A 19159-nucleotide genomic window follows, 5' to 3' on the forward strand; every position below is an offset into this window, starting at 1 on the left:
TGCAGAGTGTTGCAACTTGTAAAGCTCCTTTATGCTCTTTTTCTTCTTGTTTTTTGTATTTTTCCAGGTATGCATTCCTCAACAGCCACAGAACTTTTTGTTACTGGAGCTTTGCCAACCTCTGGAACATTTCCACCAACATCTGCTTTATCAGCATATCAGCATCCCAACACTTTCAGCAGTAGAAACTTTGCTACTACCCCTTCTCTTACTCTTCAAGATACTACTTTCAGTGCTACATCTAATGGTCTCTTAACTACCCATGATCCTTTACTGCAGATTAAAACATCACAAGGCACTGTTCCAACTGCTGTGACATTTGAGCGCCTAGGCAGTTCTGTTTTAAGTACCAGTATACCACCTCAGTCATCAACATATCGTTCTGCTCAAGAATCTGCACCCCATCTCTTGCAACCTCAATTTAGTTTGTTGCCTTCAACCCTTGGAGGAGCTCAGCAAGTTTCTCAGGCATATAGCACATCTGTCTTTACTGGTTCCACTGCTTCTATTGATCGAGCACTTCAACGCGAATGTAGTGTTATTAAACACCATCAGCGGCCTTCAAGTACTCAGTCTGTTCAGGCTCAACTGACTGTTTCACAGCATTCCTTACACAGCTATTTAACAAGTACAGGTGGAGTTAATTTTCAGGATACATCTAGGCACTCAGCATTATCTTGCAGCCCAGTTGGAGATACTACTCAGGTGAGCAATGGAGGACTACAGCAGAAGACTTCTCAAGTCACTGTAGAACTTGCTCAGTCGTACACATCTGCAATTCCATCACCTGGTTTTCCATCTGCTTCCACAACAAAAGTGAAAAACTGTTCCATGAAGCAGCCTCCAAGGTCAGCAAAGACCCCCAAACCTCAGAGTGTAGCTCCCACTGTGCAGACACAAAGCTATGCCAAAACTGCACAAAACCAGAGTTCTGTCATTACAGGCCAAGCACAGATCTATTCTACAGCACAGCTCCCAAGCCTCTTGTCGGTCAGCCAGTCCCAAAACTATGTTTCATCCCCAACTCAGAGTGTGCCACCTGTCAGTCACTCACAGGATTTCTCATCCAGCAAGGTTGAGAAGCTGCCCTCACTATATAAAACATTGACTTTTTCTGGGCAATCACAAGCTATTACTTCTGATAGTCAAACTCTCAGTTACTCCTCAGAGGAACAGGTATTGACGTCAGTTCCAAATGAGAATTACTCTGGGCAAACAAGGGAACTTTCTTCAGTCAGCCAACCTCAGAGCTACTCTTCTAGTCACACTCAGGGTTTATCTCCAGTTAGCCAATCCCAAGTTAGTTTTTCATCTCAATCACAGGTTTTATCAGCTGTTAGTCCTTCAGAAAGCTATTCTTCAGGGCAGTCTTTAACATTGACATCGCCTTCCCTTTCCTTTAATGCCTCTCCTCGGATACAAGCTCTTCCAGCCTCGAGTCCTAACCAGAGCTATATTTCTTTACATTCTTCTCAGAATTCTCAGTCACAGGAATCCTCCTCTCCACAGTCTCAGAAGTTTTTGCCATCTGTCCAGTCTCCTCCTTTTGCATCCCCAGCTCATTCACAGACACTGCAGAACAACAGGCCTTCCTCAGAAACAAAGTCTTATATTAAAAGGAAGTCTGACTCTAATTTATATGCCTCATCAAAACGAGAGGAGGAATTATCAATGCAGGATATGCAGGCATTGCAACAGCAGGCTACTCTTGAGTCTTCCACTCAAAGGCTAACTGATGAGGAAATCAGCTCTCAGGATGCATCCTATAGGGTCTCAAAAGCAGATGACAGATACTCTCAAAGTGTCATCAGAAGTAACTCTCGTCTTGAGGATCAAGTTGTGGGACTTACTCTTCAAGGAACAAAGAAAGATGAAAGAATGGTCAATTCTGTGGAACAGCTTTCCCAACAAATCGGCCATATCACTAGTCTAAGCCATGATATGAAAAAGACAGCTAATTTAATGCACACGACACAAGTAACTGTGAGCACTAAAGAACTAAACCAGCAACATTCTCTTATGCATAAGGTACATGAAAGTAAAGCTCAAGAACAGCAAGGCCAAGTCATTAGCACATCATCGCAGGTTCAGTCTCATGCTTTAAGACATGGTCATCAGCTGTGCTTGCCCAGTGCACAGGTACTGCTGGAGTCAGCCTGTGACTTGCAGATTCTTCACCAGTCAATACTTCAGTCAGGTTTAGGACAAACAAAGGCATCACCACAAGTGCAAAGAATACAGAGTCCTCAACAGGTGACACATCCGTTCCTTCAGATGGATGGTCATATTATTCAAAGTAATGGGGGTCATTCGCAGCAGCAGCTTCATACTCAGAATTCCGAAGTCATGAAAATGGACATTTCTGAGCCCTCAAAGCCACTACAGCAGCATTTGACAACAAAAGATCATTTTACTCAGACAAATCAACATGATTCAAAAAACCAGTTTGTTTCTCTCAGTTCAATATGTTTCCCAGAATCTATACTTCTCAGTGATGAGAGGAATATATTATCCAATGTAGATGACATCTTAGCAGCAACAGCAGCAGCCTGCGGAGTAACACCATCTGACTTTGCCAAATCAAATTCTAATGAAGGGGAAATCCAGTCTGTTGAAAACAGTGAGGAGTCTAAACCACAGTTTCGATCAGTGGATGTAAGACATGTATCTTCTGGTTTTAGTGCCTCACCTACAGTACTTGGAAAGCCAACAAGCATTAGTAATATTTCTTTGAATGGAAGCCAAATTACTATAAATCTCACACCAGTGTCAACAATACAGACAAAAACTCTGAACCTTGATCAGCAACACATTGAAACTTCAGATCAAAATGTAGCAACAAGAATGACCTCTCCCACCCTTGGCCCTGGTCAAGAAGAGCAAGAACAAGGGGCTGTTCCAGTTAAGAAACAATGTAGCATCAGTCATGAATCTGAAGAAGATAATGATGCTTTAGCTGATGGTACACTGAATGCAAGAGACACAGAATTTGTTTCGAGTGGTAGGAGCCTAAGTGGAGAAAGTGCTGCTTCAGAGAATGACTTTAATATGGGTGGTGATGATGGTACTGTGGCAGGTAACCAGTCAAAGGTTTCATTGCAGCCACTCTCTGTTCCCCAAAGTGGAGATGGAACCATTAATAGAACTGAAGAAGAATGCCAAGATCTATCTCAAGGGAACCTTCAAAAGAAAAAAAACAAAGGAAAAATCCAAACCAGAAATGCTGCAGAAGACGACAGTGCAATTCAGAAACAGCTAAAAAGAAGTGGACAGTGCAAACGTCAGAATTCAAGAGGAAGTGACTCGTGTTTCACATACTCTTCTCCTGTTTCTGAAAGTTGTTATGATACTTACCAGCATCAGGAAAGAATGAGGCAAAAAATCAAAGAAGTTGAAGAAAAGCAGCCTGAAGTCAAAACAGGATTTATCGCATCCTTTTTAGACTTCCTAAAATCTGGGCCAAGGCAGCAGTTTTCAGCTCCAGCCGTCCGAATGCCAAACAGGACGAGGCGACCTGTTAACCAGGTAGTTCGTGCCCCATGCCTTCAACCCTCTGCAAAGCCTCAGCCAGCAGCAGCAGCACCTGTAGCTGCTGAAGGTAGTGATGAAAGTCCAACCAAAAAAGCTGATGAAGAACTTAAGAAAAATTTAGAAGCATTGGCTTCTTTTTCTTCTGATGAAGATGATTCTGTGGGGGGTAATCACGATCTTCAGAAGAGCATCTCTACTGCATTGTCAGCCCTGGATGATACATCTGATAGAAAGAACAAATCAGGTAAAACAAGTGCATATGTTGAAGGAGGTTTCTGTAGTTGATGGTGAAAAAATAAGGAAAAATTTTAGCTATCTTCAGTTGAGGTAAAGGTTTTGATTGGGTTTGGTTTTAATCCCAGCCATAATTAAGAGTTATATTCAAAAGTTGCATTGACTATGAACCAAACTAGTGTTTTATATGATTAGAAAATCTGTAGGTAAACTTTTTAATGCTACTTAAGTAGGACGCTTCTAACGCCAGAAAGTTATTTTAGCTCAGAATTGGAATAATGTGTCTGTTCACTTCTTCTCTGGCTTAGAATGCTAAATATGATTTTCACCTGGAAACCTCAACAAATTATTATATCAGAGGTTTAAAAAAAATCTATTAAAAAAAAAAAGTCTAGCAAGAGAGCATATTAATAATTGCCATAAGCAGAAGTTAAGTTATTCTTAGATAAATACGCACTTTTGATAGAGTTGCACAGAGTATGTTTATGAAAACAGTATTTTTTTTTTCTTTTTAGATGAGAGGGGGAGATTTTTTTTTTCTAGGGGTGACATGATTTACTGAAAAATACATAGCACAATTGAACTTTAATTGTGATAATCAGACTTAAAATACTGGGAAAAGATTGTGGAATACATGATATAATAAACAATATTACTGTTCTCTTCTGAGGATATTTCTGTTAAGTTCAAGCATTTTGGAAAGGGGATTACAGAAAATGAAGTTCCTCATATGTCTTTCCATTGAATACGTATTTTAAACAAATAAGCGGTGACTTTTTTTCCCAGAAAGCCAAAATGTGGACAGTACCATCATGTGAGCCTCTTGCTGAAGTCTGTCAATTTTAATAAGCCATGTTCTGTGTACAGCTTCTGAAGGAAGTATTTCAAAGGGGCCATTTCCACGAGTGTTTTATTTGCAGTATTTTTCTTTTACAAAGTTATTGTGACTTCTTTATTATTCATAAAGATTTAATATTTATACCACCAATATTTGAATTCACCTTCCTGTTTTGTTGTGTACAAGACTGTACATTGTTCAAGGTGCTCGATAGTGACTTTTTTCTTACTTGCTGGGATTTTGCAGGTTTTCTAGTAATTTTTCTGCCTTTTTTTTTCTTTATACAAGTATGGAAAGACAAATACTAAGATGTAGTCTGTTGGTAGCATTAGGTAGTATATGTCCATTTATCTGCTGTTTTGAAGACACTAATTGCACTTGGGGAACTAATAATGCTGTGTCTAATTAAAGCTGTCATAGCTTTCACTGAGAAAAGAAATACAACCTATTTGCAATAATGGTATAGGATATATGCAGAAGAATGTGTTTCTTGGCTTAGCAATTTTGCTGAGTTGATTTAATTAATCTTCATGTATCTGGCATAACTTTTTTTATTGGCACGTTAATTTGATATTTAAATCATTTGGTTTGGATCATTTATTAAAATGTCACATGATCTTTTTTTCCTGTTTTTTTAAGTGATAAAGCCAGCAATTAACAGTGATTGTAACGAATCTGTACAATAGAATCTTAAGTTTGAAGCCAGTTTCCTAAGTGATATTAGTAGTTATGCTGTAGCCAATATGACTTGATGTCTTTTAGATCAGCAATTCGGTGTTAAAACTAATATGTATAAAAGTGTATAAATTAATATCTAAAAAGGTTTCTTATTTTTTTCAGGTGGGAAAGATTAATAATTTTGAAAGGTGGGAGTTTCTTTTGGCTCTTTGGCATAGAGGAGGAGAATGTTCTTTCCCTTCTTTGTTTATCATCAGTTCTTATTTTTCAAATCTGTTAATATTAAAAATTATTAGAATGTTGCGAAAGTTTTAATCTCAAACTTCCAGTTACAGTATCACAAGGTTAAAAATTATAAATGTCCAAAAGTCAGGCAGCAAATGTTTTCATATTTCATGTGTATTTCTCTTTCCTTAATCCAATTTAAAAAAACTGCTTGTCAGCAGATTGGAAACAAGATTTAGTGTTGTAACCTTTACTGTTGTGTTTGCTTACTTGCACAAAGTACAACAGTATTTCTTGTGGATCATGTCTGCAACTATCAAATTGTTTTTGAAAGCTGTTCATCTTTGTTATTTCTAGATGCTAACAGATGTAGCAGTTTAATACAGAGATATACTAGCCACAATATTCTGGGTTTGGTTTAAGTTTAGTTGTAGCCAAGATGATGCTTCTGTTTTAACTCTTAGAAGAGGTGTTTTTAATATGTGTTGTAACAGAAATGAAGAAAAATATTCTAGTTCTGATTTTTTGCCAACCCTTGATAATTTGTTTAACTAAAATTTTTATTTTTATCTTCAGAAGCTGAAAAAGTGGCAGTTGTTCCTGCTGCTGCCACCACCACTGCTGCTGTGATCAAGCAGGAACCGCAGACAACTGCTCCTGTGGTCAGTGCGCAGGAGAAAATGAATCCAGCCGACTCCTTAAAAGTAGTCCAACAGGATGCTGTGACTTCAGACCAATTGGCAAAAACACAGGCAACTGTTGCAATAGAAGGATGTACTGATGAGGAGAATACGGACAGTGGAGGAGAGGGCATGTACAGAGAACGTGACGAATTTGTAGTGAAGATTGAAGATATAGAGACACTAAAGGTAACCTGAATACTTGCTGGGGAGAGGTGGGGGAAATCATGTACCTACGTACAAATTTAGCTTCAACAAACTACCAAAAGGGGGAAAGGCTGCAGATCAGTTTTCTGTTTCTATTCTAATATGCCCTGGTTGCTGCCAGGATGCCTTAAAGGTGTCTTTCTAGTGCAGGTTATGAATATGTTTTGTATGTACATGACCTGTTTTATTCTACATACATAATAAAGTAGATTTATATGCAGGTAATCTCTGTTAGGACTTGGAATTACCTTTTTATTATTGAAAGGCATGTTTTTTTCACAGGCTGTTGGCAACCTTTGATTTATTTATTAAGGTAGTAGTAGGTTTCTAAGTGTAAGTTGTTGAGGACATTACTTTTTGACTTGTGCAAAAGATGTTGGAATTGTCTTTTCTCTTTTTTTTTTTTTTTGAAAGAGGTTCTGCTTGCTGTTCCAGTAAGGAGTTGCTTCCATAAGCAACAGTACAGCTCTTCACATGAGCTTATGGGAACACTTCTTGTGTTCTTGATTTCTTGTTTGGTTTTGTTGCTTCTTCATGTTAAATTCTCAATGTTTACCTTTCATTTTGTTGCTATTGTAGCCAGCAATATTCTTACCATTAATTTCTAATACTTCTGATTACTTGTCTGTGTATTCATCCTCTTGAGCAGAAGTTTTAAATGAATTCACATAGCTTTGTTGCCTGTGATAAGTGATATCAGTTTTCAACTGTTCCCTTGTCACTTACAAAAATGATTAAGGTATGTTGTTGTACGCAGTTCACATCGTACTATCTTGATGCAAATGGCACATAGTGAATATGGGTTTGGAATTTTGAATGACTTATTTTAATTTCATCCCTGTGTAACTTGCTCAAAAAATACAATGCACAACACATTTCAGGGAGAAAAATAAGAATGTTTCTTAGCAAATAATTTTATGTTCTCACAGGTTGCTTTGCAAACGGGAAAAGAGCCTCCAGCTATTTGGAAAGTACAGAAGGCTTTATTGCAAAAGTTTGTTCCTGAAGTCCGAGATAATCAGAGAGAGTTTGCTGCTACTAACAGTGTGAGTCTTAAAAATTCCTTGTGAAGCCTCATGGGAACTGATTTCCTTGATGGAAGTCTAGGAAACAAGATAAAATGTGATTCTGACATACGTTCTTAGGAAGCATCCTTGAGGAGGAAGGGTTTCTTGATTTCCTCCTACTCTAAAATTCACTCTAAATATATGAATGGGCAGAATTTTTGTTTTCAAGCATGGATTCTTTAGTATCGTTCAGCCCGCATAAAGGAACAATTTTACATAACCAGAATGAAGTCAGTGAAAGCAGGCTTGTGTACCAGAGTGGGAAGGACTCGGATAGGATACAGTTTCAACAAGCAGCCCTTTGCCATACAGATAATTCTTTAGGGATAATGCATGGGGAGAATTAAATAAATGGAAAAAATGAAGACCAAAGTACATCTTGCCTTATTTTCCTTATTTTCTTCCTTTAAATGTGGAAATCCATTGGAGAATTTTCTCTTAAATTGTAAATGCTGTAGGATGTCTCATTCTTGTAAACAAGTTGGTTTTAAACTGACTTCGTCTTTAGTATTTACGTTTTTAATTGTTTAAACTGAACAATTTTACTTAACAAAAAAACACTTGTGTATTTTTTTTTTTTTTAGTATCTTGGGTATTTTGGGGATGCAAAAACAAAATATAAACGAGTGTATGTGAAGTTCATTGAAAACTCGAACAAAAAGGAGTATGTCAGAGTATGTTCAAAAAAACCACGAAGCAAATCTGTACAGTCAGCAAGGTATTTTATTTCATTTTTTTTGTCATTTTGCCATACTGTTTTCATATTAAGACACACCTATTTTAATAAACAAGACTGCAACTCAGGGTTATGTTAATTCAGCTCTAAGTTAGAAACTGAAAACTGTGTGTTTTGCTGTAAGAAATGAGATATAAATTACTGTCATGTTAAGACATCCCTACCTTGAATCTGTGAATTGCAATAAATTTTGGAGGTGTCGGGGCTCCTATATCTTTCTGACAGCTTTTGTCTCAATATCATCACAGAAGCCTGCAGGTGTAAAGATTTTAAATGTGTGTTTTCTCCTATCCCATGGACTTTGCAAGTTAGTTACATTTTTCTGGATTGTTTTAATGATAGTCCTGTCCCAGTATACTACAAGTACTTCTCAATCCTGGGAAGTTAATTTAAAATCAGAAGTCGATTGTTGAAGTTGGTTGTTGCAAGTATGCTTTTCCCTTTTCTGTACTGTCAGCGCACTGACAGTATTTAGTTTTCTCATTGCACATGCCCTATCCCCCTCACCCTACCCCAGAAGGCCTTATAACTTTGAGTGATGACCAGAAGAGTCTCTCACATAGGTACTTTGGCTAGCTCTGAGATTTCCTTGGTCACCTCCTTTCTGATAAGGTTTTCACTGTCATTCGCTAGCTAAGTGTTTTTCTGTTGAATTTTGTGTTGACCTTTGATTGTGCTTTTGGAACAAGTTGCAGATTCTGTATTGAAGAACTCTGTCATGCTTTATTGCTTAGCTTATGTTATCTTCTCACAACTTCAAATGATATCTGCAGATTTTCTCTCTATGGATTGTCAGTAATTTAATCCAGATTTTTTTCTTTATCAGACACTAGTAAACAATAATAAAAAACCACAGTGCTCTTTATTCAAGGAATGACTGGGATTTTCAGGTAGTTGAGAATAATTCTTACGCATTATATAAAAAATAAAGTAGTATGGTGTGTATGACCTCATTTCTAGTTACATGTTACATGAAATAAGTTAAATGTTACATGTTAAATGAAGTAAGTATATGTAATCCATGGAGAATATATTGTGGCTACATAATATTATAGCTATTTTATTAATATCAAAACTTATGTGGTAATTATTTTCATAGAGATCATCTTTATGATATTGCAGGACTATTCATTGCAAACCTAACAGTAGCACCAACAAAACCCCTGATCCACCAACACCAAAACCAGCAGCAGCAAAAGTCTCTTCTGTGAAACCCAAAGCTAAACAGCCAAAGGTAAAGGCTGAACCACCACCAAAGAAAAGGAAAAAGTGGAAAGAAGAATTTTCATCTTCCCAGTCTGATTCTTCACCTGAGGCCCAGAGTGATGAGGATGGTGAGAGAGATACTGTTGTTAGCAACTAGGGCCATTTGAACTTAACTAAGAGTAGTAGTAGAAAAGTGTGTTGCTCAATCTTGCAATTTCTTCTTCGCTAGCCTCAGAAGAAAAAAAAAAATAAAAAAATCTGACTGCCACACAGAATTGATTTCTTAAAACTTTTCATTTGTTTGAGCATGAGCAAATGTGTACAACTGAAGTTATCTCAAATGTAGTTTACCAGTTGGGTAAATATATTTTTACTACATGCTTTCTCAGATGGGTACAGTTGAAGTCCGATTTTCAAATACATCTCAAGAATCAGATTCTTCGTTGATTTTTCCACTACAACTCCATGTCGTGTCTAAACGAACATTCTTGCAGTGCCTGTCTGCATGCAGATGTGGGCAGAATTCAGATGTTCCTGTTGTTGTTTCAAGACCCAAGAAGAAAAAGCAGTTACTTTTTGGCTGCTTCCCTGCTTGTCCAAATGCCAGCCAGCTGTTTAAATGTAGCCTGATCTGAGCACATTTGCTCTTAAGACATTCATGGTGTCTTGGAACAGTGAGATACGATGTCTGCAGTAATTCTCTGGAGCAGAGAGGAATTTTTGTATGGTGTTTATAGAGATTATCTATGATAGTAGATATACAGTGCATTTTGCAGAGTTTTTTGTTTATTTCCTCTATGTCTGAAATTAAGTTGTGTTGTACTCATGTTTTGTATTGCTGCATTTGCAAAGCATGTTGGCTTTGGTGACTTCAACTAAGGATAAGCTTGGGTTGGTGTACGGGAACAGTGCCTCTGCTGAGGACAGCACCTTTAAAATACTGTTTTTTGGGCAAACTTACCTAAATAACCATTAATATGTACAAGTGTCTATATTTAACATTTCCAGTAATGTGATGATAGTCATCCATAGAAATATTGCTATCTGAGAAAGTCTAACAGACCTGCTAGCTAATTCCTGTAGAATACTGGTGTCATATATTGGAGAGTAAGAAAAGCTCCAGAATGTTCAGTAGTACTGAGGACTGCTCAATGTGCATATGTAAAATTGCTGTCTATGAAAAAAAAAAAAAAAACAACCAAAAGTTTCCTCAGAATAAGTACAAATGTACCTTCATTGCTTCCCTGGTAAAATTTGTTTTATGTGGTTTTTGTGTGTTGGACAATTAGGTGGGATTGACTTCAATGGTATGCAGGCTCCTAAGTGACATGAGTGCTTTTGAATGGTTTTCTGTTGGACTACTTCAAGTTTTGTGGTTTTAGGAGGTACTTGCATTGACATGAAACCTGCACTTAGGGCACTTTGCCTGACTGACGTTATTTGTTACCCCTTTTCTCTAGGCATTCATCTACAATAATAGAAAAATGTTAAAATTCCCTAAAATATTAGAGTCTTAAGTGCTGACGGTTATAAGTAATTATATGTGTTTCTACAAAAAATTGCACCATTTGTACTTGATTTGGGTTTTATACCTGGTTTTGGCATGTAAGTTAGTTGAATATTATTTCTGATTGTATTGAGTTTTAATCTCTTGGGATACCAGTAGGAGTCACTTGTGTTTTAAGAGAAAAACCTTCAGTTTTGAAAAATACAAATACTTGAAGGATATCAAATGAAAATAGTCATTATATTCCAATTAATTTTCAGAGTTTGTACCTCCAGCTCCCCTCGTTACTCGGTTTTTGAACACAAGAGCTATGAAAGAGACTTTTAAGAGCTACATGGAGTTGCTTGTTAGCATTGCCTTGGATCCAGACACAATGCAAGCCCTGGAAAAGAGCAATGGTACAGTATGTTTAACATTTGTATGTTTTGATTATATTTTAAGGTTATTAATTGGTGAAGCCAATGTATTAGAAAAAAATAAATAAAAATCCCACCAAACTTTTAGCTACATACCCACATCTGAAGAACACTTTATACGAATTACTTGTATGTGCATATATATATATATATTTGCACTATCTCTTTGAATAATGTAAGTAATTTGGAAAGACTGTTTTGTCTGCTTTGTTAACGTACAGATTGAGCTGTGAATGTCAGAGCTGAGCTCTTTGTTCCTGCTGTTACTATATTTTAAAATCTTGGCAAACATTATTTCAAGTTACTGTTTCAAGTGTGTATTTACTTTCTTGTGAAGAAACGTCCTTATAAGTAGTTCTGATTGTTGCTATTATTAAAAATTCTGCATTTCAAACTCTGAAACCTTATAGTTCCGATCAAAACTAATTATATTTCACCTTTTGTTTGGGGAGAAAATGTTTGCATTTATTCACTGTGGACTTATTTACTGTAGTGGACTCCAGGATACAAGTCAAAACTCTCTTATTTCTCAAAATTTAGTGAGACACTCATGTATAAAGGTCCAAAAGAGAAATCATTTCACATATTCTTTAGTTGCAGGCTGATGTTTTGTACTGTTCTCTTTGCCTGTATTTAAAAAACTAGTTTCTGTCATCTCCTTCCCTGGTTTGCTGTGGTTGTGCATCAGTGCACGTTTACCTCAAGGTTTCATAAGCAGAGAAATTGACATGATAAATTAAAGATTCCATACTGAACTGTAAACTTTCATTCATGGCCACATGCCTTGTGTTCAAATGTATAGCATAAAATTTATAGTAGTTTATCAGATAACTTCTATCGGTAAGTGTTTTCCCCAATTTCTTTTGTTATAAATGCCAGCAGGGTCATCACTTGTAATATGGAATAGCAAATGTCAAAACCACATACTTGTCTTTACAGAACTGCCAGTTGTATTACAGAGACGAGGATTATCTTGGACATAGTTTGAAGTTGTCTCAAGATTTGTGCTCTTTGTTGCTCTATCTTATTTTTTTCCTTTCAACAGAAAAAAGTCAGAGGAGGATTGCAGTCAGCAATTAAACTACATAATATCTAGACCACTTTAACAGGCTGATAAAAAATAATTCATGTTTGAAATCAGTTCATGTGAAAATTGCATGATTTTTTTACTTCTACATTTTATGTTAATGGATTGAAGCATAGACTGAATAGGAATCTCATTACTGTATTTTTCTCCATCAACTGCTGACACTGGGGTTTTTTTGTGCTTTCAGATGAGCTACTTTTGCCCCACATGAGAAAAATTGATGGTATGCTGAATGACAATAGGAAAAGACTGCTTTCCAAATTACGCTTGGATCATACATTCAAGGTATTCTTTTTTTTTAAATTCTAGGATTTTTGAGTAACATTGTCAGTAAAGTCAGTCATTGAGTGCATACCATGCAGGCATGACTTAAAACCCTGAAGACAAATTCGTAACAGAAGTGAATATGGATTTGAAAGAGATTGTATAAATTCCGTGCTTGTGTGTGACATTTGGAGAACATTCTGTGATGGAAGAGTATATACTGCAAAGTTAAAGCTCTAGTCTTAATCCCCATGCCTTCTGATTCATTCTCAAGCATTTTTTCTGTTATGCTTCTCAAGTTTGCCAAAAGAAAAATCTGTTTCCTGTCCTTCTAAAGCTTTTAGTCAAGTGATTGTATTGCCTAAAAATCTTAATAAACTTTTACATGAAACAGCTATGCTGTGGAACAGATGTCTGAACTTCTTTGAAGTAGAGAACATGATCAGAGTAGTTTAAAACTTGGACAGAGGGACTTGAGAACAAATTGTTTGTGTGCTCTTTCAGGTATCTTCAGGATAGAAGGTTGGGAAAAGTATGGATAACAAGGCCATAGTACAGCAATTTTGACATGAAAATAAAAACCAGGTCTGGATGTGGGCAGGGAAGGGAGCAGCCCTACTGTCTCAGTAGAGAGAAGGTAAACAGGAGGATAAATAAGCACGGTGGTTCCTCCCATCTACCCTCCAAGCAACAACGCAGTTTTCCAAAGTGCAGTGAAGTGAATTAAGGTTATTTTCACTTATGTTGGAGAACTAGTTGTTGATGTCTGTAATCAGACTGATTATTTCTTCTTATAACAGTTTTGAGACCAACCACAGTAAAGCAAACCTGTCTGTAAACACCATCAGATCGAATTTGCTTTCACCTGTCTCTCACCATTCCCTTTACATCCGCAGTACAGACAAACTTGCAAAATTAGTTGTCTCTCTTTATTACTCTGTACTTATTTTTGAGGAGGAATATAATAGCCAACTTGATGGTTCTGCTTCAGAGATCTTTCTTTTCACAGCCCATTCCTGATGAGTCTTGTGGGGTCCTGTGACCTTGTCTCAGAGATGAGAACATCATCCACCAGTGAAACAGCTTCAGTTCACACTCTCTTTTAACTCATTTCTTGTTAGTAATGCTGTTTTCTCAGTTTCAGGGAAAAAGCTCGTAGGATCTTCTCTAATACTGACATATAATTGTAGCTGCTTATTCAGTTGGAGTTCATAACTGTTATAATAGCTTTGCTGTGTGTTCACTTAGCAGCAGATTATGTATCATACCTCTTAGATTAGCTGGATGCCTGTATTTCTCTGTATGATCTGCAAGAAGTTTGTGGAGTTCTGGATGTGAGCAAGGGATCTGCTTATGATGTAAACTGCTAGATAAAGTCTTCTGTGTTTGCCTTCTGGTATGATGGTACCAACTTGTGCCATCCTTCCACCAGTATTTTGGATAAGAACTGGCCAAAGCCCCTTGACACTGAAAGTCAACCCTGAGGAAGGCTATTACAGCAGCTAGAAAAACTAAGTAATTTAAACCTGTGGAAGTTGATGTTCCAGTTTGAGAGCATTGCGATGAATATTGTATATGCACAGGTTAACTAGTCAAGGCTACTGCTACCACTGTGCAACTGTCTCTCTGCCAGCTGATTCTGTACCTTTTTACTGAGAGGATTTTTTTATAAAGTGGAAAATGGGTGATGTATGTGAAGTGCTAAGAAATTATAGGCGGGGGAGGATACTGAATTCTACTACTGCTTATTAAAAGAAAATGTAAAAATTTAATCCACTTCATGTTTTAATCAAATGATTCAAATTAGTTCCTTAGGCTGCAGCACTGGTATATTTTTGTGTGTCTGATTTTTTTCTCGTACTGGAGTATAACAGGTAGATATGTTCATTGAACTTGAATTTTTTTTTCAGTACCAAATTACATAGCATAACAACTGTTTCAGAGCAGCTGCTAACATAATGCTGTATTTGTACAACAAAGTTGTATTCGAATTTACTTATGCACATAACATAGAAATGAAGCTGGAAGAAATTCCGTTCACTCGCATGAGTTAATATGTCTTAAAAACTTGTGCCTTTTTGAGCCAGCCTGTACTTCACTGTGCATAAGCTTTTTTACCTAACAGATACGATAAGATGCAATTAAGTTATATTTTGCAAAAGTTGGGACAAAACCTATGAAGATAATTAGGCATCCAATCCCTGCTACAATTGGTAGGCTTCCCTTGCCTGACTAGGCATGAGAAGTACTTGGGCATCTGTCCTGGGTTCAGCAGTAGCAGTCAATTTTTCTCCTTCTTAGTAGCTGGTGCAGCACTGTGTTTTTGACTTTTGGCCTGGGAAGAGCTGATAACAACTGATGTTTAGACTGACCAAGGACTTTGTGAGTCTCATGCTCTGCCAGGGAGGAGGAGGGGCCAGGAGGAAGCAGGGACAGGACGCCTGACCCAAACTAGCCAAAGAGGTATTCCATACCACAGCACGTCATGCCCGGGGATGTAACTGGGAGCTACCCGGAAGGGCACGTCCTCCTTTCGGTCGGGCTCTTTTCCGGCGAGCGGTATCATATTTTCTTCCCTTGTTATTTCTCTTATCATTATTATTATTGGTGTTAGCAGTAGTGATTTGTGTTATACCTGAGTTACTGGACTGTTCTTATCTCAACCCGTGGGAGTTACATTCTTTCGATTCTCCTCCCCATCCCTCTGGGGAGTGGGGGGGGGGAAGTAGACTGCGTGGTTCTAATTTACAGCCGGGGCTTAAACCACAACAGCATCTCCAAGTAACTTGGCCTTAGAGACTCTTGGATAGAAATGGAATGGGAAGCATTTTAAAGGGTGAAAAATGCCTAGTGCAGCCTTTTTTGTTTGCTCTTTCTAATGAAGGAATCACAGATGATAATCTGAGATGCAATAAAAAGATTTTCTTAGTCTTGAAAAATTACAGTAGTCAGGAACAGGTGGTCCTGCTTTTCAAAGTGTGTATGGTTGCTTGAGCTGATAAAGACCACTTACAGGCTCTTCATGGAAGAATAAATTATTTCATAATAGGCTGCAGTCAAACTTTTCAAATAAACATAGCCAGTTTATCAGCAGTCTGGGTGGCTTGGCTGTTCTTGAATTTTTCAAAGTCCTTTTTCTTTATATGCTCTGTTTAAAGAATGCTTTGGAAAATTTTCCTGAACTGACAGTGATCACTCGGGATTCTAAGACAAAAACGGGAGGAACGTCTGTGTCTAAGATCAAAATGAATGGTAAAGCTTACAACAAGAAAACACTGCGGGCTTCTAAATCAGCCACCAAGTTAGCACCGGTGAGTGTTCAGAGGGTTAATTGCTGCCGCCGTCTGTCTTCTAATGAAAACCACATTTACATATAAAGTACTACTTCGTGACGTAGTTTTTTTGGTAGATCTATCAAAATATAACATATTTGAGTGAGGTGCTTTTTCTATAATAAGGGAATGTTAAAAAACATGTTAGTATATTAAATCATGGGTTTAACTCATCTGTGAAATATAATTATATTCCAGGAATAATAAATTATTTTATAATTATTCCCCCATTTAATGTCCATGTTTAGACCTAAATGCTCTTGTCCCGTATATTTATACAAGGGAGGGGAGGATTCTTTACAGAAGAAAATGGCCATCATATATCTGTCTTGGAAAATAATGTGAATTTACCTAAAATAACTGTTCTTTTTGCAGGAGTTTACAGTAGATCCAGAAAAAATACAGTTGTATTCTTTGTATCACTCACTCCATCATTACAAATATCACATATATCTAACATGTAAAGAAGAGGTAAGTCTTGTCCTCTTTGAGACACTTTCATGCATTTGAGGGAATCGGGTCCAACTAGAGGGGCTGTTGTCTTCTTGTAAATGAGTATTTTAATTAATTCTTTCTGGCAAAGGAAAGGGTATGTTGAGCACATCTGTTGCCTGTAATGGGCACTGCTGCCCAGAGCATTCAGAGATGAGGCTTACAAGGTTTGCGTGAAATCAGTTTCCCTTGGGGATAGGTAAGCATTCTTCACTGCTATCCAAAGTAAACAAAACTGAATTTTATCAGTGTGTGTAGCTCCTCAGATTTAGAAGCTACTTTTGTCTTAGAATACCCACTCCTTTGTTTTTGCTGAAAATTCTTGGTGGAAGTATTCCAGGTAGCAGAAATACAAGAATTGAGCTCTGGTTCAGTTGTTAAGAAATGCTTTTTGGGGGCATTTCCCATGTTTTTAAAGTTTTAAAGGCTTTCTTCCAAAGAAGGTTTGTATTTAACTGCAGAATATTATAAAAATGAAAATTCTGAAGTGCTGGCAGCCTAACGTGTGTGTGTATGCATCTCTCTCTCTCTTTCCCTCATTCTCGTTTTTAAATAGATTTCTTCTGTGCAGAAGAAGAGCGCAGACCTAGGACAGGAAGAGATTGTGCAGCTCTGCATGAAAAATATAAAATGGGTGGAGGATCTTTTTGAAAAGTTTGGTGAACTTCTGAACCGTGTCCAGCAGAAATGCTCCTAACGGAAACGTATCCCAAGTCTCACATTTTTCTACGGCACTAACCCAATGGAACAGAAAGCTCAGAGAGAGGCTCTGGTTTCTTTTGCAATGCCAGACTGCATTCATGCTCATAGCCGTTTTCAGTTCTCTTTATGGAACATTGTGCCTTGGCTCTTGCTAAGGAAAAGCGATGCTGCCAAGGAAATCAGTCCTTTGGAGATGGAACTATATGTAAACCTAACCACGTTTTTAACCTGAAGAATTATTTTCTATTTTGTAAACTATTGGATAACTTAGTTTTATTTTCAGAAATGGTTTTGACAAGTGATAAAGCATGCACTACATATATTTTTTCTTTATTGCTAAAAAGATAACAACTCTTAGAATACTACAGATTTTTTCATCCCTGACTAAGCGACAGAAAAATCAATGCTGAGGTGAACTAATTTTTACATGTCTGGCCACCAAATTTAGAGTTTTGTACATTTTGTGAACAGAGCCGGAATGACATCAGCTTCTGCGTTACGTACATTGCCATCATGAAATCCAGAAATGTCATTATGCTTTATGGACTCCTTTTACTATTGTCATGTTCAGGAGACTGAACATGGAGTTGGTGCAATCCTATGACTGCTTTTTGTGTCAAATTATATTGTAATGAAAGACAATGACCTTAACTATTTTCCCTGTTTTGAAGAAAAAGAATATTTTCCTTTATACTGTGTTGTTTGTTTTGTTTTTCTTTTGGGAAAAAAAAAAAAAATCTCAATTGTACATTTTATCTCACTAATAGTTGTATTTTTCACAGAGGAAATATTGTGGTTAAAATTGTTACATGTATCTTTGTAATACACTTTCCATTGTTTTCAGTAAATCCTATTCATTTATATGTTGATTTCATATTGTAAACTATATATCTCGAGGTAACCCTTTTGTTTATACAGGTTTGCTTCAGTGTTAACCAGAATAATGCATTCTAGACTAGTTTTGCTTTAAGCATAGTTGTGTCAGACACTGCAGTTATTTTCTGATACGTGAAAATAAATTTACTAAACTAGCACTTGATTAACTGAGAGTTTAAATGAAGAGCTACTACACTTTATCTTCGTCAACAAAGATTGATGATTGACTAGACTATATGCAGTGTTAAACACAGCTTACATTGTTATCTGTAAAACTGGCAGTTGCAGAGCTGTTCTCTTTTTGGTGCCTTTCAAGTCTTCAGACGTCTTTGTAGCTTCTTCTCTCCCCTCCAGTTTGTTAACAGTTATTAGTGCCACTAGTCACACTCAGACAATGAATGTAATGGGCTCTGGTCAGGAGAACATTTTCTTTAAATTTGCCAACAGAATGCCTTACTGAGTCATTCAGAATGGATATGTACTCTACTGGCGTCCTAAAAAAAGTCATGTTGGTCTTTTTTTCAGATAATGTAGAAAAGCAAATTCATTCCTTTATCGTTTTGCTGCCACTTAGTGCCTTAATTTCAGCCAAGAAAGCAGGGTTCACTATTCATTTGCCGAATGAAATAATGTTTATTGCCACGTGACCTTTTTTCCCCATTATCTGTTTTGATCCTATTTAGTTGTTAAATATTCATTAGACCTTAGAACTGTAGAGAGTTTAATGAATAGATGTGAAAATGAAATTATTTCATCTTGAGTAATCAGATAGAGGTTTGAGTATTACAGTATGTACAGAATTTTAGCTGATTAGTTTTAGAATGTTGTAGGATGTTTACCATTTTTCCAAAGCTTTTCATCTTTTAAAAGCAATAATTCTCCTTTACAATTTGTATGCAGACTACAGTGAACAGAAATGGGTATGTGCCCTTGCCTTTTTTAAAGCCTGTTTATAGTGGTTTTGCTTTAAAAAGGAGGTCACTCTCATATTACTAGATGCATTGTGCTACTGCTATGTCGCCTGTGATCAAGGAGATCAAGATGGGTTTGGGTTTAGGAAGAATGTGCAGGTTGTTGGAGC

The 19159-nt window shown here is 37.0% G+C and overlaps 1 protein-coding gene across 3 annotated transcripts in view; it reads left to right on the forward strand.

Annotated features, from left to right (window-relative positions):
- Window positions 1-18716, forward strand: part of QSER1 (glutamine and serine rich 1) — a 41407-nt gene extending 22691 nt beyond the window's left edge. For 2 of the 3 annotated variants that reach the window (XM_080617438.1, XM_080617439.1), the window contains 10 exons: window positions 68-3775; window positions 6083-6375; window positions 7323-7439; window positions 8045-8178; window positions 9319-9530; window positions 11170-11307; window positions 12600-12697; window positions 15835-15987; window positions 16384-16479; window positions 17057-18716. In XM_080617438.1, the coding sequence (XP_080473564.1) occupies window positions 68-3775; window positions 6083-6375; window positions 7323-7439; window positions 8045-8178; window positions 9319-9530; window positions 11170-11307; window positions 12600-12697; window positions 15835-15987; window positions 16384-16479; window positions 17057-17197 (5090 nt within the window). In that variant the 3' untranslated portion in view covers window positions 17198-18716. The remainder of the gene's footprint in view (window positions 1-67; window positions 3776-6082; window positions 6376-7322; window positions 7440-8044; window positions 8179-9318; window positions 9531-11169; window positions 11308-12599; window positions 12698-15834; window positions 15988-16383; window positions 16480-17056) is intronic. The other variant, XM_080617440.1, reaches the window with a different exon arrangement.
- The last annotated feature ends 443 nt before the right edge of the window (window positions 18717-19159 follow it).

This window comes from Psittacula echo (assembly GCF_963264785.1).
Source record: "Psittacula echo genome assembly, chromosome: 5".
NCBI classification, from domain to species: domain Eukaryota; kingdom Metazoa; phylum Chordata; class Aves; order Psittaciformes; family Psittacidae; genus Psittacula; species Psittacula echo.